Source organism: Camelina sativa, chromosome 8 (genome assembly GCF_030686135.1).
Source record: "Camelina sativa cultivar CO46 ecotype springtype chromosome 8, ASM3068613v1".
In the NCBI taxonomy this organism is placed as follows: domain Eukaryota; kingdom Viridiplantae; phylum Streptophyta; class Magnoliopsida; order Brassicales; family Brassicaceae; genus Camelina; species Camelina sativa.
This window is the reverse complement of record NC_141887.1, coordinates 3,810,806-3,830,229: the sequence shown is the minus strand read 5'-3', so window position 1 is coordinate 3,830,229 and position 19,424 is coordinate 3,810,806. Positions and strand designations below refer to the sequence as shown.

At 36.4% G+C, this 19,424-nt stretch overlaps 4 protein-coding genes, 1 long non-coding RNA gene and 3 pseudogenes across 9 annotated transcripts; 6 read left to right on the top strand and 2 right to left on the bottom strand.

Annotated features, from left to right (window-relative positions):
- The first annotated feature begins 23 nt into the window (after positions 1-23).
- Positions 24-1,602, top strand: LOC109126061 (AAA-ATPase At5g17750 pseudogene; annotated as a pseudogene).
- Positions 1,603-2,365: 763 nt separating this feature from the next.
- On the top strand, positions 2,366-6,677 carry LOC104709193 (AAA-ATPase At5g17740-like). 5 transcript variants are annotated; one of them, XM_087463174.1, is made up of 4 exons: positions 2,366-3,376; positions 3,493-3,836; positions 4,132-4,153; positions 6,503-6,677. In XM_087463174.1, exons 1-4 carry the CDS (start codon positions 2,389-2,391, stop codon positions 6,649-6,651), a joined length of 1,503 nt encoding a protein of 500 aa, XP_087319300.1. In that variant the 5' UTR covers positions 2,366-2,388; the 3' UTR covers positions 6,652-6,677. The 5 variants fall into 5 exon arrangements, with proteins under 5 accessions (XP_087319300.1, XP_087319301.1, XP_087319299.1 ...); XM_087463175.1 differs by having other exon boundaries at positions 3,493-3,859; positions 4,148-4,157; positions 6,517-6,677; XM_087463173.1 differs by having other exon boundaries at positions 2,366-3,391; positions 3,493-3,859; positions 4,148-4,157; positions 6,517-6,677.
- Positions 4,500-6,300, bottom strand: LOC104709192 (AAA-ATPase At5g17740-like; annotated as a pseudogene).
- A 1,827-nt stretch (positions 6,678-8,504) lies between the features above and the next one.
- On the top strand, positions 8,505-11,889 carry LOC104709191 (uncharacterized; annotated as a pseudogene).
- Positions 9,281-11,286, top strand: LOC147939642 (uncharacterized). The gene is made up of 2 exons (XR_015564610.1): positions 9,281-9,662; positions 9,814-11,286. It is a non-coding gene; the product is annotated as an uncharacterized LOC147939642 (long non-coding RNA).
- Positions 11,890-12,104: 215 nt separating the features above from the next.
- LOC104706072 (AAA-ATPase At5g17750-like) lies at positions 12,105-13,905 on the top strand. Its single transcript, XM_010422201.3, has 2 exons — positions 12,105-13,174; positions 13,260-13,905. The coding sequence occupies exons 1-2, from the start codon at positions 12,176-12,178 to the stop codon at positions 13,698-13,700; spliced, it is 1,440 nt and encodes a 479-aa protein (XP_010420503.3). The 5' UTR covers positions 12,105-12,175; the 3' UTR covers positions 13,701-13,905.
- Positions 13,906-15,783: 1,878 nt separating this feature from the next.
- On the top strand, positions 15,784-17,491 carry LOC104706071 (AAA-ATPase At5g17730). Its single transcript, XM_010422200.3, has 2 exons — positions 15,784-16,843; positions 16,950-17,491. The coding sequence occupies exons 1-2, from the start codon at positions 15,872-15,874 to the stop codon at positions 17,346-17,348; spliced, it is 1,371 nt and encodes a 456-aa protein (XP_010420502.1). The 5' UTR covers positions 15,784-15,871; the 3' UTR covers positions 17,349-17,491.
- A 402-nt stretch (positions 17,492-17,893) lies between these two features.
- LOC147939641 (uncharacterized) lies at positions 17,894-18,716 on the bottom strand. The gene is made up of 2 exons (XM_087463086.1): positions 18,276-18,716; positions 17,894-18,130 (listed from the first exon to the last, which is right to left on the bottom strand). The coding sequence occupies exons 1-2, from the start codon at positions 18,714-18,716 to the stop codon at positions 17,894-17,896; spliced, it is 678 nt and encodes a 225-aa protein (XP_087319212.1).
- Between the last annotated feature and the right edge of the window lie 708 nt (positions 18,717-19,424).

Sequence of the window (19,424 nt, the reverse complement as noted above, 5' to 3'; positions counted from 1 at the left end):
TTATATTGAACGGAGACCAAACCCTAAAGTCGGAAACGATGGTGTTCTCTGGAGATCTCCCTACTCCTGCATCGATATTTTCTACCTATGCATCACTAGCGGGAACCGTAATGATGATCAAACCAATGATTCACACGATAATTCCACAACCGGTGCATAACTTCGTTGTCTCTTACATCAAATCTTTAGTCGGCTCTCGTTCATCGACTCTCACGCTTGTCATCATGGATATGAACAAGACTGAGAGAAACGGGATGAGCAGGCAAAACGAGCTTTATTATGCGGCTCAAGCTTATCTCTCAAGCAAGATAAGCCCGGATGCATCAAAGCTAAGGATGACTAGAGACCCTAACAACAAGAACGTCAACTTAATTATACCCCAGCGAAGGAGAGGTTGTCTCCGATGTCTACAAAGGCATTGAGCTCAAGTGGCGGTATTTAGCTGGAAGCAACAAGAAAAGCACGGTTATAGATGGAGGAGTAGATGAGGAAACCGTCAATTGGGAATGCTTCGAGCTTAGCTTCGACAAGAAATACAAAGACTTGGTCGTGAACTCCTATGTACCTTACGTGGAAAAGAAAGCAGATGTGATCAAGAACAAGAGGAGAATCATCAAGATGCACTCCTACTCTCTCTATTCTTATAGCTGGCAATCTGTCAACTTCGAGCACCCTTCCACATTCGACACAATGGCTATGACGCATAAGCTCAAGCGTTCTGTGATGGAAGATCTTGATCGGTTCATCAAAAGAAAAGATTACTACAAGAGAGTTGGAAAAGCTTGGAAGAGGGGTTACTTGTTGTACGGGCCACCGGGGACCGGGAAGTCTAGTCTAGTGGCAGCAATGGCTAACTACCTCAAGTTTGATATCTATGATCTCCAGCTCGCAAGCGTGAAAGGGGACGCCAGTCTGAGGAACTTACTTCTCGCCACTAAAAACAGCTCGATTCTTCTTGTCGAAGATATAGATTGTTCTGTGGATTTACCCACAAGGTTGCAACCAGCAACCACGACCTATGGTGCTCCCGAGGTTTGGTCTTCACTTAATGGTTTTATGTTATGTAATCTATTTTGTGCTAGTAATACATGCATGGATCCTAAATAATTTTTGTATGAATAGGGATCAACACCACTAACATTATCAGGACTTTTAAACTGCATTGATGGGTTATGGTCTAGTTGCGGAGATGAACGCATAGTAATATTTACGACTAATAACAAGGAGAAGCTCGATCCTGCATTGCTCAGACCAGGCCGTATGGATATGCACATTTACTTGGGACATTGCAGTTTTGAGGGATTTGAAACATTGGCATCTAACTACTTAGGCTTGTCTCAGGACAATGGTGACACTCACCGTCTCTACCCGGACATCAAACGTTTGATTGATGGAGAAGTGTTGACTCCAGCTCAAGTCGCCGAGGAACTAATGAAAAATGAGGATGCTGATGTGGCGCTTGAGGGTTTGGTTAAGGTTCTCAAAAGGAAAAGATCAGAGTCGGAGAAATGTGATGATGAATCTAAGAAGAGGAAGATGCTCGAAGAGGGAGAAGAGGATAATCTAACATTGAGGAGACCTGAACAATCTAGAGTTGAGTGATTACAGTAAGGATTTTGGTACTTCATATAGTTTTTAGAGTTTCTGGTTTTGGGTTTTCAATTCTATTTTCTTGGTTCATCCATCAAACATTCTAAGGTTATATTTAAATTTATATTTTTTTGATAAGTAATATTCTCAAACTAATATGGCTATAATTATTGATAAGAATCAAACCACAATTTCACAACTGATCAATATCGAACAATCACAGCGATCGGATTACAAGATGAGACTCCAATGTTCGTAAAACAAGGAAGACTTGGATCCACCTTGAGAAGAAGAAGACTCTTCACAGAGATGAATCACCAACAAACCTAGAGAGAATCTAAAACGTTACAAAAACTTTTACAAATTCGCAATTAATGAAGCAGAAGATTCAAAACTTCTAATCGTTGCCGTTGAATATAATTTTAATCATCACGTGTCCACTCATTCCATATCAATTATCTATAGAGATCTACAAGTTACGCCTAATATAGTTTGAACTAAAAAATATCCAATGAAAAATAGATCCATACTAGAAAAATTATTAATTTATGTTTTATAAGATATTTATTTATAGAGATTTTACCTTATATTAAAAGGAAATATTCTATCGTTATATTATCACAAAGGAAAAAAGAAAAATACTCAACCAGAAAAAAAGGAAAAAAATATAAAAAAAGAAAAATTAAAGGAAAACTATCTCCCAATACAATATATAAACTAACAAAAATTAATCTAACTAAAAGCTTCAGACGCAACAACATATTGAAAAGGAGAGACCAAACCCTAATCTAAAAAACGATGGTGTTCTCTAGAGATATCCCTTCTCCGGCATCATCAATGGTCTCTAGTTACGCATCAATGATGGGATACATCACGATAATCAAGCCAATGATTAACACAATCATTCCACGTCCAGTTCAAAACTTCGTCGTCTCTTATCTCAAGTCCTTGGTTGGCTCTCGTTCATCGACGACTCTCACGCTTACCATCGATCAATTGTCAGCGGTGCATATTCACGACGAGCTTTACTACGCTGCTGAGGCTTATCTATCCACCAAGATAAGTCCAAATTCGTCCAGGCTAAATATAGCTAGAGACCCTACGCAGAAGGAGGTCAAATTTTACCTCAGTGACGGAGAGGTTGTCCCCGATGTCTACAATGGCGTTAAGCTTAAGTGGAGGTTTTTTGCTAACGACAAGAAGAATTCTATGGTTGATGAGTATGGGGAACGCTATCATGGAAACTTCAATCGGGAATATTTTGAGCTGAGCTTTGACAAGAAACACAGAGATTTGGTGGTGAAATCCTATATACCTTACGTGGAGAGCAAGGCAATGGTAGTTAAGAGCAAGCGCAGAATCCTCAAGATGCATTCCAACTTGCAAATGGCATGGAAATCCGTGAACTTGGAGCACCCTTCAACCTTCGACACGATGGCTATGAACGAAGATCTCAAGCGCTCTGTGATGGAAGATCTTGACAAGTTCGTCCGAAGAAAAGATTATTACAAAAGAGTTGGAAAGGCTTGGAAGAGGGGTTACTTGCTATACGGTCCACCAGGGACCGGGAAGACTAGTTTAGTGGCCGCTATGGCTAACTACCTCAAGTTCGATATTTATGATCTCCAGCTTGCAAGCGTGAAGGGAGACGCCGAGCTAAGGACATTGCTTCTCGGCTCTAAGAACAGCTCGATTCTTCTTGTAGAAGATATTGACTGTTCCGTGGATTTGCCTACAAGATTGCAACCTGTAACCAAAACAACCCAAAAGTCCAAAAAAACGTTATGTGCTTCCAAGGTTGGTCTTCAAGATGATTTTAATATGAGTTTTTGAATCATTCTGTTTCTTGCAAACGATACATGGGTCGTACCTATACTTTTTTTATGTGTGAATAGGTATCAGCACCATTGACGTTATCAGGACTTTTGAATTGCATTGACGGGTTATGGTCGAGTTGTGGAAATGAACGCATAATAGTATTCACGACGAACAACAAGGAGAAACTCGATCCAGCATTGCTCAGACCAGGCCGTATGGATATGCACATTTACATGGGACATTGTAGTTTTGAGGGATTTAAGACATTGGCGTCTAACTATTTAGGCCTGTCTTCTAAGGAAAATGGTGACACTCACCATCTCTATCCGGATATCAAGCACTTGATTGAAGGACAAGTGTTGACTCCTGCTCAAGTCGCTGAGGAACTAATGAGAAGTGAAGGTGCTGATGCGGCCCTTGATGGTTTGGTAAAGATTCTCAAGAGAAAGAGGTCAGAGCTAGAGAATTGTGACGATGATAAATCTGTGAAGAAGATGAAGAAACTTGAAGAGGGAGAGAAAAGTATAGCCGACGATGAGGATACAATGAAAGTGGATACTCCGGCTCAAGTTGAGGATGGGGAGGAACTAATTGATAGTGAAGATGATGATGTGGCTCCCGAGTGGATCTCGAGGCCGACTGTTAGGCGTGGATTCCCAGGGTTCCCTGGAAGAGGGTTTTCTGGAAGAGGAGGGTTTCCTGGAAGAGGGTTTTCTGGAAGAGGTCACAGTTTTTGAAGATTTGAGCCTGTGAGAAGATGATGAAGACACTTGCAATAAGAACTGATGAAGTTAGTTTTGCACTTGAATTTAATTTATTTTGATATACGGTTTTGAAAGCCATACATGGGGACAGGACAAAATTATCATGACACTTTCTTATCAATTTTAATTTATCTTTATAATTTTCATTTTAATATTATAATGTCACATATTGAACATTATTTTAAGAAACATTTGTGGCTCTGTAAACCACATAGAGAAAAACAGAGAGACTTCAACATGCTTAATAACACAAGCGTGTCAGTAAATATTTTTAATCGATGTTTAAAATAAACTAGTTGTTAATCAACATGCTCAAGACTAGCAAAACTTTCGAATACTCCTTAAGGAAATATACTCACAACCTCACAAGTATTTTGTCATCTTCGTCAATCTTACTTGATATTAAACTACTCTTCATCTCCAAAGTCCTCACCAAACCTTGGAGGGCGATATCAACGTCTAGGCTCTTCATTAGCTCCTCTGCGACTTGACCTGGTGTCACAGCTTGTCCATCAATTAAACGTTTGATATCCGGGTAAAGAGGGTGTGGGCAATCATTGTCATGAGAGAGGCCCAAGTAGTTAGACGCCAACGTTTTGAACCCCTCAAAACAGCAATGTCCCATGTCAATCTTCATATCCATACAACATAGCAATGTTGGGTCAAGACTCTCCTTGTTGTTTGTCGTGAATATTACAACGCGTGTATGGCCATAAACCCGAGATAAGCAACCTAACAGTTGCGATAATTCCACATTCGATCCCTGTTGATCATACACACACACAACAACAACAAAAAGGTAAAACAATGGTAATTAGTTTGTAAATATTCTCTCTTTTTGAAAGGGGGCTTATATCACTTTCAAATTAAATTGCGGGAATGGGTTAAAATTGATATCAATAAATAAATTTGTTTTGGAACAGTCTTTGTAAAAGAAAAGAAAAAAAAACATAACCTTAAAATTACACACTTTGCGAATTTTAAAATGTAACTTTTTGGGAGGGGTATGGTCTAAAGAGATGTGTGTAATTTGGAACACTAATCAAGCACAAGAAGCTTGTTAAAGAAAGCAATAAATATAATTTTGAAAAGAAATCAAGAAAAGGAGAACAGACCTCGAGGGAGCCGTCTATATCCTCTACGAGGAGAATCGAGCTGTCCTTGGCTCTGGAGATAAGTCTCCTCGGGTCGAAGTCAGTTTTCAACCCTAGAGGGAGGGTTAGTTTATAGACATCGAAGTTAAGATATTTAGCCATAGCAGCAACAAGACTAGTCTTTCCGGTCCCTGGTTGCCCATGCAACAAGTGAAATCTCACCCAGTGCCGCCGTCGCCGGTCTCTTTTGTAGAAATCTTCCTTGCTGATGAACCGGTCAAGATCATCGATGAGGTCACGCTTGAGCCCTTCCTTCATAACAATCGTTTCAAAGGTTGAATGGTGATTGAGGCTCTTGATTGCCCAAGAGTCTCAGAGCAAAGAGAGTATGTGTGCATCTCGAGGATTCTCTTCCTGCTCTTGGCCTGGCTCTCCACAAAAGGTATGTAAGAGTCGAAAACCAAATCTCTGTGCTTTTCGTCAAATCTCAGCTCGAAGCACTGCTTATTGATATTTCCAGTATTTTTGTTATCAACGAAAATCCTCCACTTGAGCTCGACCCCTTGGTATATGTCGTCGAACATACATTCACCGACGTAAAACTTGACCAAGTCGACTCTGATTTTACTGAAAAGATATGCCCGAGTGGCGTCATGGAGTACGTTTTGCGTCCCAGCATCCGTCTTTTCCTCGATGATAACCGTGACTTGATGATCCTTTATACCAGTCAGCGAAGGTAAGCCGACAAGATACCGGAGTAGGAGATTAACAAGTATTGTATCGGACGAGTTATTGCTTGAACCACCGATTTGATCAACTTGAGAATCATGATTTACCGCCGCCGACGAGAAAGTCGATGTAAAAGAAGAAGAGATTTCTAAAAAACTGAGACTTAAATAGGGTTTAGTTTTAGTTTTTAAATATCAAGTATTTTGATATTTCAATCTCAGTTTTTTTATCTTTATTTTCCTCTTTCTTTGTGTAAAAGAAAAAAAAAATTGGGATAAATCTAATTGCTAATGCACGTTATACGACATAATTGATTCAAAATATATTTATAAGTTAAAAATTAAGGTTATGTAATTGCATAGTAAAGAAATAAAAATATTTTCCTACCAAAAAAAAATTAAAAATATTTTGCATAACTTATGAATGTTTTAGAGAAAGTGAGACTAACATCTGAGGAATTGAATCCGTTGGCGATGAAGAAGAAAGAGAGTAGATTGGAGATGGAAGGACTAAAATCTGAGGAATCGAATTCGTTGGCGATGAAGAAGAAAGAGAGTAGATTGGAGATGGAAGAGATGAGAATAAGGCGTGATACAGAGGGTTCTCCGAGGAAGAACAGCAAAAGACTTAAGAAACTTGTTCTGTTTTGGACCTAATCGTGCGTGTGTTACATATTCCATTAGTTCAACGAAGATTATGAGGAAACAAAAATAGACGTAAGAGGCTAATTACAACTAAAAAAGTTTGGAAATTTCTGAGTGAGTGTTTTAAGAACTTTCTTTTGTAGGAATATTTATTAAAATAGGGCTTTTGTGGGTTAAATATTTGAGATTGGGTACTCTAGTCCGGACTCTCGATTTTAGACTTTTTGTGTCAAAGACAATTTTGTTTTTGCCCTTCTGTATCTTCTCATTCGTTCTCTTCACCAGACAAACAATAACCATTTTTTCTTCCGACTGCCGCCGATCAAAATCCTTGTTTCTTCTTCCAACCATGACCTTCAAAACCATGGCACATGCTCCATTAACACTATCTCTGTCACTTTGACACAAGAAATTTTAGCCTTCGAGATACAAACGCCCCAACACCATCTCCAAACCAATTGATTTAATCTATTTCTTTTTGGTTAAAGAAAACTAAACCTTAAGGAGATACTATCTAGTGAACCCGAAGGCTCAATCATAAACATTGATCAATCAAACTTCTTTAATTTTCCATAAACCAAACAAGAAACTATGAGATAGAAATAATTGGATGGGTTTTTTATCCATTGGAATGGGCGGCGGCCAGCGTGTATAAACTGGGAGTTACTTTAATCTCTCACAGATCCAAAAATATTCATCTTCCAAATCACAGATTTAAGTCACGGGGGAAAAATTAGCTGAGAAAACAGAGAGAAAATCGTGAGAGAAGAGAGAATCATGAGAGAGAAGAGGGGCAATTTTATAATTTTAGATCAAATTAGATACTTATTTTTTGTAAGTCCGGATAATAATACCTAAATTCATAAGAATTTGAGAATAATACCTAAATTCATACCTAAATAACAAAATTTGTAAGTAATTTTTTTTTCGTTTATTCAAGTTTGCGTTTATTTTGTGTAAAAATATGTTTCATCCGTGAAATATTTAAACGTGAAAAAGAATTTCAACGTTGTGGAGAAAGTTTTGATGTCATTTTTTGTGTTTCTAAAATCAAATTCACATTTTTTATGTTTCACATTATTATCTACATGACTATGTCACTAAATAGATAAAGTAATATTTTTTAGACCAATCAATTTAATTTAAACTAATCCTAAGTGTAAAAATGCAATGAGAAAAATGTATAAAAAGTGGTAAATAATTAAAAAGTGTAGCTCTGGTGGAAACTTATAGAAATAAATGATTGTCTAGGATTTTCAAAAAATTAAATAACACATACCATGTTAAGATTCTGAGTCACATATATTAAAAAAATTATTGAAAATTTTAAATAGGAGATGAAGTTTTGTTGTTCAAAAGTTTAATTGGTGAATAGATTTAAAATAGTTTGCTAGATGTTATTTATTTTTAAGATTATATTGTGATAATTAATTTTTAATATACATGAATAGTTATCAGATTTTTTTTAAAAGGAGAATAAGTTTTGCCTTTAAAAATTTAAATAGATGAATAAGTTTAAATTGTTTGTGGTATGTAATTTATTTTTATGATTATTGTGATAATTCATTTAATTATTATTTTAAATATAGTTGAATAGTCATAGACTTTTTCAAAACAGGACACTAAGTTTAGTATTTCAAAAAGTTAAATAAATGGTTTATAATTTTTGTGAAATGTAATTTAATTTTCATAATTAAATAGATTGTGAAAGTGATAATTAAATACATTTTTGGATTTTAATAGTTGATTAAATCTTTAATTTTATAAAATTAATAGAAATAAACATTGTCTCATATATTTTAATAATATATTTATGTAAATAATAATAAAAAGTAAGGAAAATTACATTTCAGGCTCTTCTCTCTTAGTGCGACGAAAAAGGCAATACTTTGAACGCAACCGTTTCGTTAATTTTTTTCTGGCCGGCATCACCTTTGGCGTCGACCATAATTCCAATTCATATTTCGTTTGGAGTTTCTTCTCTTTACATAAAATTCATTTAAATCCAGAGACCCTCAAATCCATCTTCTTTAATTCATGAAAAAGTTTCCAAGATTTCCGATGAAACGAGATGGGTTTCACCGACAATTAAATCCATGCAGTCTGCCTCAGATCTATTCCCCTAATCATATAAAACTGGGTTCGATTTCAGAGAGTCATGTTGCAGAGCCACCATCAGTGGCCTTGAAGATGGACCAAATTCCTCAGTTTCGGCACAACCGTCGAAGGTCTTGCGGGCTCAGTAGACCGAAATCTCTCTCTTCCATAATTATGCGTTTCGGTTGGCTATTCGTAGCCATCCATCTCTCTTGTAGAACGTTTTTCCGGCGATCACAATTGTGTTGTTGCCGGTGTTTCGTCTTCAATTATGTTTCATCTTCTTCTTGAAGCCAATTAGACATCATTGGCCTAAGAATGAAGTGGCATTTTCGGCAGTTGTCGTTTCCCTCCGCCAAATGGTATGTAGATGTAATTTGGATATTGATCCTGGTATCATTTGGATTTGGATTGACAATAAAAGCGAATGGAAGAGATTCTTAATGCAGACATCGGTTCATAGCCCCGGTTCGAGACATTGCCTAAGACCTTCCCCATCGGCAAGTTTATAGGGGAGTTCTTAGCAATTTGGTGGAAAAAAATAAATCAGAACAAAAGGAAAAATCTAAGAGAACCCCTTATATAGTATACCCATTTCTGATCTAAGAGACGATACGTGTCAACATTGTATTGGTCGAACAAAATACCCAAATTTATTTTCCTTATTTTTCTTCTTCTTCTTCTCTCCCTCTCTTTCGCGAAAATCTGCGAAGAACGACAATCGGAACGATAATCGGACGAGATCGAATCGTTATATGAGGTTATCGAGCGTTTTAGCAACATCTCCATCGTGGCTGAGTCTCAACGTGGACTATGGTTCAGCTAATCGGCGAGTCGGTTCATTGAAAACGTTGAGTCTCCTTCACCAAATCGAAGCATTTCTTTCACCAATTCGGAGATTTGAATCTACAATAGTTTTTCTCATGGTACGTTTCTATTTCTAATTGTGTAAATTAGTGTTTAGTTAAAGTTTAGAGATTAGACTTTGAGGTACACAATACACTTCAAAAACTTCTAACAACTGTCGCCATTGATCTCTTCGGATGGGTTTGATTCTGTTTATCCCATCTTTTTCAGGTAGAGGCACAAGACGCTGCGGAGCTAAAGCACAAGACGCTGCGGAGCTAAAGCACAAGAGACTCGTCAAGTTGTTGGGATACTGTTTCGATGAAGATGAAAGGCTTCTTGTTTCAGAGTTCATGCCTAATGATACTCTTGCTAAGCGTTTGTTCCATCGTATGATTCCTTCTCTCTTCATCTTTTTCTTTTGTGAATCTGAGGTTAAAGACGTTGCATTGTTGGTTTATGTGACATGTTTTGTTTTAAAGATGGTGTTAAAGTATCTGTTGTTATAGAATCGATTGAAACAGAACTAGCTAGCATCTTCTCTGTTTTGAATCTGGAGGCAAAGAGAAGTAATATTGGTGATTTATGTGTCACATTAAACATTGGTGAATCTGAGGTTTGTGTGTCAAGAACTCATGATTGTGCATGTAGAATTGATTGAAACAGAACTTATTAGCATTCTCGGTTTTAATTCTGAAGTCATAGAGAGGCGGCATTGGTGGTTTAAGTAGCATGGTTGTGCTTTGGATTCTTAATGAAAGAAACTTTTACATGACTAGCATGTATAAATGTATCTGCTTTTGTGGAATGTTTTACAACAGAACTTGTATCTGCTTCAAGAGAACCCAACTCTCAAAGAAGCGAAGAGAGAAACATCAGAGGCAACATGTATCAAAGCTGAAACACAAAGAAGAAGCTTCTTCAGATGCTATGGAAGTGGAAGACAAAGCCAGCGTTGACGGTCATGTCTCAGCACTGTCCACGCTAACCACTGCAGACACAAGACCTTTGTTCCACGGTCTGTTCATAGGGAGAAACAGACCAAATTTTATATCTTTGAGACAATGGAAATCAGGTGAATAAGCGTTCTTCTGCTTTTGGTTGTTAGTTCAATTTTGCGGGAAGGCTTCTGATTCCTAGAGGGAACTCATTGAAGCGAGTAGAAGCAACTACTGGTTGTCGTGTGTATATTAGAGGGAAAGGTGGTTCAGTAGCAAGCAGATTGAGGAAGAAGACTAGTGTCGAAAGCAATACTAAACCTTTCCATCAGCTTGATGGTGATGATCAATCAGAAGATGCATTAAACTTTTATGCTGTGTAAAAACTCTTAATCACCTCTTGTTTGTCTTAGGAATAACGATATGGGACTGCTATCACTCCCGTTGTTATATGGAACAAAGATAAACGATATAATCATTGCTGGAGAATGGTGGAGAATGGTCACACCCAAATTTCTGGTACAAGACCAACAAATTGGGTCTGTTCTCCCATTCTTTACTGTTTTAAAAACACACTCAACCAAAACACAGCTTGTTTAGAAACAGAACCTAAAAATTTGGCACAAATCAATATTACATTAATCATTTTCCCCATTTATGAATTGCACTTCTATTGTAATATGTATTAATGTTTTTATTATGTTTTGTATGTTTGAAAATTAATTAAATGCAATATCTTCTATTTTTATAAAATCTTAAATGTTTACACATTTATACCACTTCTATTCTATTTAAAAATTTTAAATTTCAAAAAAAAATTATTTTCAAAAATAAGATACCCAAAATTAGAACCTACCATTGGAGAAGAAAATTTTAACTAAGAAATCATGGGTTCTTATATTCAAAACAAAACACAATTAATTCATAAAATAACCAAACAGTGTTTAAACAACCCACAAATAAGAGACCACCGATAATCTTGCTCTAAGGATATGGTGGCGAGAGATCAGATTGTCTTTGATTTTACGAATAGACTTTAACAAATTTTTATATGGGTGCTTTTGGGGATGTCAGCATGGAACGAGATTCAGAAGATGATATTCAACATTTCATCATTTATGGGCATTAGCTATAACAAAAAAACATGTCATCTCCCGTTTGCTGGAGATGTGTTGTTGGGAAGCGATGCGACGTTTATTGGAGTTTCGTCAGAAGAACGATAGCCAAACAAGATAATCATGTAAGGAAGAAGACGAATAAGGAAAATAATAGATTTGATTATCTATTAGTTTGTAAAGCTTACAAAGAACAGCTGCGTTTATTTCACTTTTTCGATGGTGTTTTCTTCTTCTTAACTTTTAATCTTTAATCGTCTCTTTGTTAGATTTGTATGTCCTAGAATAATAACTATGTAATCTCTGTTTCAATTTTAATAAAGTAAAGTAAGATGTTAAAAAAAAAGTATGAACATTTATTAAAAAAAAAAAGTAAGAGCATTTATTAAAAAAAAGTATAGGAGATCTGTGAGGAAGAGTGATTCTCTGTTAATATATAGGAAATTTAACCATTAACCAAAAAAGAAAAAAAAACTCAATTTGAGTAGAAGCCGCAAACGCAACAACATCGAAGGGAGACCAAATCCTAAACTCGAAAAAATGATGGTGTTCTATAGAGATCTCCCTTCTCCTGCATCGTTATTCTCTACCTATGCATCACTAGCAGGAACCATCATGATGATCAAACCAATGATTCACACGATAATTCCACAGCCGGTGCAGAACTTCGTTGTCTCTTACCTCAAATCTTTAGTCGGCTCTTCTCGTTCATCGACGACTCTCACGCTTGTCATCAGTGACATGAAGGGGAATGAGGGAAGCGGGATAAGGAGGAAAAACGAGCTTTATTTTTCGGCTCAAACTTATCTCTCAAGTAAGATAAGCCCCGATGCATCAAAGCTAAGGATGACTAGAGACCCTAACAATAAGAACGTCAACTTATACCTCAGCCAAGGAGAGGTTGTCTCCGATGTCTACAAAGGCATTCAGCTCAAGTGGCTGTATTTAGCTGGAAGCAAAAAGACAAGCACGGTTATAGATGGTGGACAAGATAATGAAATCGTCAATTCGGAATGCTACGAGCTAAGCTTCGACAAGAAACACAGAGACTTGGTCGTGAACTCCTATGTACCTTACGTGGAGAGGAAATCAAAGGTGATCAAGAACGAGGCGAGAATCATCAAGATGCACTCCTACTCTAGCTATTCTCATCGCTGGGAATCTGTCAACTTCGAGCACCCTTCCACATTCGACACGATGGCTATGACGCATAAGCTCAAGCGTTCTGTGATGGAAGATCTTGATCGGTTCATCAAAAGAAAAGATTACTACAAGAGAGTTGGAAAAGCTTGGAAGAGGGGTTACTTGTTGTACGGACCACCAGGGACCGGGAAGTCTAGTCTAGTGGCAGCAATGGCTAACTACCTCAAGTTTGATATCTATGATCTCCAGCTCGCAAGCGTGCAAGGGGACGCCAATCTGAGGAGGTTGCTTCTCGCCACTAATAACAGCTCGATTCTTCTTGTAGAAGATATAGATTGTTCTGTGGATTTGCCTACAAGGTTGCAACCTGCAACCACGACCTATGGTGCTCCCCAGGTTTGGTCTTCACAATTGTTACATGTTATAAAGTTTGTTTTCTGCAACTAGTACATGGATCCTAAAGAAGTTTTGTATGAATTAGGGATCAACACCACTGACATTATCAGGACTATTAAACTGCATTGATGGGTTATGGTCTAGTTGCGGAGATGAACGCATAGTAATATTCACTACTAACAACAAGGAGAAGCTCGATCCTGCATTGCTCAGACCAGGCCGTATGGATATGCACATTTACTTGGGACATTGCAGTTTTGAGGGATTTAAAACATTGGCATCTAACTACTTAGGCTTGTCTCAGGACAATGATGACACTCACCGTCTCTACCCGGACATCAAACGTTTGATTGATGGACAAGTGTTGACTCCAGCTCAAGTCGCCGAGGAACTAATGAAAAATGAAGATGCTGATGTGGCGCTTGAGGGTTTGGTTAAGGTTCTCAAAAGGAAGAGATCAGAGTCGGAGAAATATAATGATGAATCTAAGAGGATGAAGATGATCGAAGAGGATATCCAAGATTGAGGAGACCTGAACAATCTAGTTTTCACTAGAGAGAGATTCTTACAAATCGAGGTTTCGATAAGGATTTGGTACTTCATATCGTTCTTCTAGTTTCGTGTATTCAACTCTTTTTTTTTTTGGTTCATTCATCAAATATATTTAAGTTATGTTTAAATTTGTATGTTTTTCAATTAAATATAATTATTCTATGGACATCTTTCAAAAACTTTGAATTCTTCGTAAATATTAACTACTAACATATAACATTCAATTAGTTTCTCTAAATAAGAAATGTCTTAATTTTTTTTTTACTAATATAAAATAATCAAATTCACACAACAATAATTATGATTTTAGTGATAAATACCAAAGGTGTTATTATCATTAGTTATTTTGTAAATTTGTGATTTTGGATTAAAATTATTTTCTAAATTTGTTAAGATCATAATCGAAATTTTGAGAGCATATTCAATATAATATTTTTTAATTTGTAAAAATATTACATAAATTGTTTACAAAAATATTTAGGGAGATATTTTGCTAAAGAGAGATTTAGGGAGATAAAAGAGAGATTTAGGGAGATATGATATTATAATGTCAAATTGAATATTTTTTAAACAAACTAGTCATTGTTTAAAGGTCAAACATTTGCCAACTTGGATATGTTTGAATTTGTTTGCAAAAAAAAAAAGATATCTCTCAATTTATTTAGGGGGTATATTCAACTAAACATTTTGACTGATTTGTTTAAAATTTACAAATTCCATGTTATTCAATCATGAATTTTAAAAAGTCTTCTAACATCCACTATTATTAAATTAATGATTAAAAAAATATACTTTAAAATCTACTCTTATTCAAAAGAGTTTGTGGATTTGAATTTTAATAATTTTAAAGGATTCTAAAGAATTTGAGAGTATTTCTTTAGTTAAAAATACAGAAATCCAAATTTCATGGTTTTAGATAGAATTTGAAAGAATTTAACAATAAATTATATCATGGATCAATTGTTCGCAACATGTACAAAACACCATATACTTATTATTCATTCTTCACCACATGTAATGTCAATACTTATTATGGGAATGATTTTATAGAGGTTAAATGTGAAGCAAAATACATATCATTTGTTTTAGATAGTTACCCGCCATATGTGGAGAAGGAAGCAGCTGAGATTAGAGCTAAAGCCAAATTAGTGAGTTTCTATGTGAATTCAAACTCTCTATAGTGGAATAATATTAGGCTTCTTCATCCATCAACCTTTGATACAATGGCATTGAACCAAGAAGCAAAAACTATTTTGATAAATGATCTTAAATGTTTCATTGGGAGAAATTAGGCCATTGTTTTATTATTATCAATATTACTGCCAAATTTAAATAAATGTAATAATTGCCACCTAAAAATGAATCTAGATTTTTTTCTAAATATATGTTATCCTTTAATTTCCACTAAAACATAATTTTATAATTTCCTGCAAAATTTCTAATTCCGCAATTTACTAATTGTCTTACAAAAATAGAATTAAAATAATAATAATCCAAAATTTTCTCAACCTTTGAGTTTTTATAAAATATTATGAGTTTGTTTTGAAATTTTGGATATTTAATGCTAATTTTGTTAAACAAAAAAAAGTGAGAATTTTTGTAAAGGAAATACTTATTATGAGGAAATATTTACTTTTTGTAAAGGAAATACTTATCATGATTTAGAGTTATGCATTTCTTTCCATTATATTATCATGAGAAAATACTTAATTTTTGTAAAGGAAATTTTAAGTTTATAAAACTTACTAAATTTTGTTCTTTTGATTTTTTTTTCTTTAAGTCTATTATCTTGAAATTTTTTTTTGTCTGAGATACTCATATTACAATTTTCATTATATTATATTTACATATTTAAAATTGGTATAAAAATCTGGTTCTAGTTAATAACATATTCTAAAACATTTTCTCAACCTCTCAATTATAAAGAAAGATCTACATTAATATGACACAGGTACTAAAACAATCCAATTTTACTAAATAAGATTTTCAATATATGGGTTGTTCCCCCAATTTTCATCAAGATAAATGATTAGCTCCCTATTGGAAAAAAAAAAAAAAAATTGATTAGCTCCCTCTCTAGAGTATTTATAAACCTCTTCTACTTTGGGTGCCTTTGGTAAATTCGGTGCGTTTCAGATCATAACGATGTTTTCTCTTAGAAATCTTCCTTCACTTGCACCGATTGTCTCGGCCTACGCATTATTGACGGGATACATCATGATGATCAAACCATTTCTTGATACAACAATTCCACCTCCGCTACAAAACTACATCATCGCTTATATCAACTCTTTCTTTATCTCAACTCCATCGACTCTAACTCTCATCATCGATGACCAGATCAAAAATGGAATGTACAACGAGCTCTACGGGGCTGCTCAGGTTTATTTGTCCACCAAGATCAACACCGACGCGGAAAGGCTAAGGATCTCTAGAGACCGCAGTGAAAAAAACGTCAATTTAAACCTCAGCGTAGGAGAAGTTGTCTCGGATGTCTACCAAGGCATTGAGCTCAAGTGGCGGTTTTGTGTTAACAGCAAGAAGAGCAATATGGTTCACGACTTGGGGGAACACTTTAAGCTAGACCCCGATAGGGAAAGTTTTGAACTTAGCTTTGAAAAGAAACACAGAGACTTGGTCTTGAATTCTTATGTACCTTACGTGGAGAGAAAGGCAAAGGTGATCAACAATGAGAGGAAAAGCATCAAGATGTACTCCTACTGTTACATGTATTCAAAATGGCAATCCGTGAACCTCAAGCACCCCTCAACATTTCACACCATGGCTATGAAAGAAGAGCTCAAGCGTTCTGTGATGGGAGATCTTGACCGGTTCATCAGAAGGAAAGACTTTTACAAAAAAGTAGGGAAACCCTGGAAAAGGGGTTACTTGCTATACGGCCCACCTGGGACTGGGAAGACTAGCCTAGTTGCAGCTATGGCTAACTACCTTAAGTTTGATATCTATGATCTCCAGCTTGCAAGCGTGAGGGAGGACGCTGATCTAAAGAGATTACTTCTCGGTACTACGAACAGCTCGATTCTTTTGATAGAAGATATAGACCGCGCCGTGGATTTGCATACAAGGTTGCAACCTAAGACTCATGAAGATTCTAAGGTTTGGTCTTCTTCACATTAGTAATTTTATTTTCACTAAAAACTACCATTAATTTATAGATTATCACGAAATGCTTGCAACCAATACGTGGATCCTTGGTGGATAGGGATCAGCAACGTTGACGTTATCAGGGATCCTTAATTGCATAGATGGGTTATGGTCGAGCTGTGGAGACGAACGCATTGTAATCTTCACCACAAACCACAAGGAGAGGCTCGATCCGGCATTGCTTAGGCCAGGGCGTATGGATATGCATATACACATGGGACATTGTTGTTTTGATGTATTCAAGACTTTGGCGTCTAACTACTTGGGATTGTCTCCCGATGACCCTCACCATCTCTACCCGGAAATCAAGCGTTTGATTGATGGAGAAGTGTTGACTCCAGCTCAAGTTGCAGAGGAGCTAATGAAAAATGAGGATGCTGATGTGGCGCTCGAGGGTTTGGTTAAAGTTCTAAGAAGGAAGAGGTCAGAGTTGGAAAAGTATGATGGTGAAATATAAGGAAAAGATGGAGAAACTGGAAGAGAAGGATTGATGAACCCGGGAATTGTAATCCTTTTATGAGTTACAATCTTGATTTAAACAATAATACTACACAAATATATAAACCCTGTTTGTTTTTATTTATCATCCGAGTAGTCAGTCTAGATTTGTGGTTTGGCATTAAAGTATTGAGTCTAGATTTTAAGCTTCAATTGCCCGATTCTAAAATCAGTTTAGAATTAGAACTCGGATTCTAGGATTTGATATTTTGTATTTGCAAAATAAAAAGGAACAACATCAATGATGCATGGCATTTGCTTTTAAAATAAAACAACGTAGGAGAGAAAAACCAAACTGATATCCACTATTAATGAAGCTTTTAGCCATAGAGTACGAAAAACATAATCCACATAAAGACAAAAGAGAAAAGCTAAACTTATCACATATCAAAGGTTTCTAATTTTAAAGATTAACAGAGCCAAAACAAAATTTTAAAATCAGTAATCGTTTTTAATATTTGGCCACCAAGTTTATAAAAGCTGCATCCACCAGCTAGCGTTAATTCACAATTCCCAACACAAAGTTAAGACTTCTTGTGCTCCTACATTGTAATATGCAAGTGACATATCGTCCTTTAATACGCCAGCTTTCCCACTCAAAGTCTGTTTGCTTGCTGGAATTCTGAGGATCACAGCTATTTTCTCTTTCAAACGTGCCACGTTTTCCAATAACGACGGCACCATGACCTCCATGTATGCATCTAAGGCGTGGGGAAAAGAAATCCTGACTCTACCCCAACCCTGAAAATGTTATAACTAACTGCTTAGATACAACAACTCAGACGAAAAGAAAAAAGAAATGACAGGTAAGCAAGAGTCCGGAGAAAACATTACCGGATGTTGAGCAAGAAACTCGTCTTCTGGAACAAGGGCCAACTCGTCACACCTTTGTCTCTTTGGCTCTAATGGTTTTGGTGGACGAAGAGCAAATTGCTTCATCACTAAAAAATGTGCAAATCCTGGATCCATATCCTCCCCCTCTCGCTTGCCACTTGCTTTCTCCCCATGCTCCTTCCGTTTCTTCTACCAATGCTCCTTCTGGAAACGATCCCATTGAACACGATGGAAACAAACAGTTCTCAAGAATGGTCTCCATATCAGCGGCCTTCTTTCTCAGCTTTTCTTTCAAGATTTGAGGACATAAAACTTCCCCGTACGCTTGAACAATTCCACTGAAAAGAGTGAACCTGCCATCACTTGGATTCAAAATAAACTCAAACCGAGGATCCATACTCACTCTTTCCTTGAAACCCACCCATAACCCTTCCCCATACCGCGCCACAAACTGCGCTGTGAGCTTAATAATATCAAGCTCCTCAGGCGTCATCCCTACATGAAGTCTATACGCAAACTTGTGATATTCTAGGGGTGGAGGAGGAACCATGAATTCTGCTGGAAGAAAGGTCTGTGAATCACCATATCCTGAATTCCTAGTTGCAGCTATAGCTGTCAATTGGGCGGGCCGCCCATTTTTGTGCTGACCATGGTCAGACTAAAAAATAAATGGTCTATTTGGGCATTTGACCATTTTTGTCCATTGACCATATGAGTTTAACCAAATGGACAATGGGTTGTCCACTTACCAAAATGAGAAATTCCATTTACAACTAAATAATTTTAAATTATTATATTTTACATTTATAAATTTTTATTTTCATAAATACATTTATAATTTTTTTTCATAAAACAGATAAATTATTGTATTTGCGGAAAAGTGATTTTACGATTTTAGCGGGAAAACACAGTTTTACGGTTTTGGCAGGAAAATGTAATTTTACGGTTTTGGCGGGAAAACACAGTTTTACGGTTTTGGCGGAAAAACGTAATTTTACGGTTTTGGCGGGAAACACACAATTTTACGATTTTGGCGGGAAAACACAATTTTACAATTTTGGCAGGAAAAGTGATTTTACAAATTTGGCGGGAAAACACAGTTTTACGGTTTTGGCGGGAAAACGTAATTTTTCGGTTTTGGCGGGAAAACGTAATTTTACGGTTTTGGCGGGAAAACACAATTTTTACGTTTTTGGCGGGA

Bases quoted from the DNA above. Each gene is read 5' to 3' on its own strand.
- LOC104709193 (XM_087463172.1), top strand. From the start codon at position 2,389: ATGGTGTTCTCTAGAGATATCCCTTCTCCGGCATCATCAATGGTCTCT. The intron at 3,388-3,485 runs GTTGGTCTTCAA...ATGTGTGAATAG, and splicing joins AAACGTTATGTGCTTCCAAG to GTATCAGCACCATTGACGTT.
- LOC147939641 (XM_087463086.1), bottom strand. From the start codon at position 18,716: ATGACGCCTGAGGAGCTTGATATTATTAAGCTCACAGCGCAGTTTGTG. The intron at 18,131-18,275 runs GTGTGACGAGTT...TAACATTTTCAG, and splicing joins TTAGAGCCAAAGAGACAAAG to GGTTGGGGTAGAGTCAGGAT.
- LOC104706071 (XM_010422200.3), top strand. From the start codon at position 15,872: ATGTTTTCTCTTAGAAATCTTCCTTCACTTGCACCGATTGTCTCGGCC. The intron at 16,844-16,949 runs GTTTGGTCTTCT...CTTGGTGGATAG, and splicing joins AGACTCATGAAGATTCTAAG to GGATCAGCAACGTTGACGTT.
- LOC104706072 (XM_010422201.3), top strand. From the start codon at position 12,176: ATGATGGTGTTCTATAGAGATCTCCCTTCTCCTGCATCGTTATTCTCT. The intron at 13,175-13,259 runs GTTTGGTCTTCA...TGTATGAATTAG, and splicing joins CGACCTATGGTGCTCCCCAG to GGATCAACACCACTGACATT.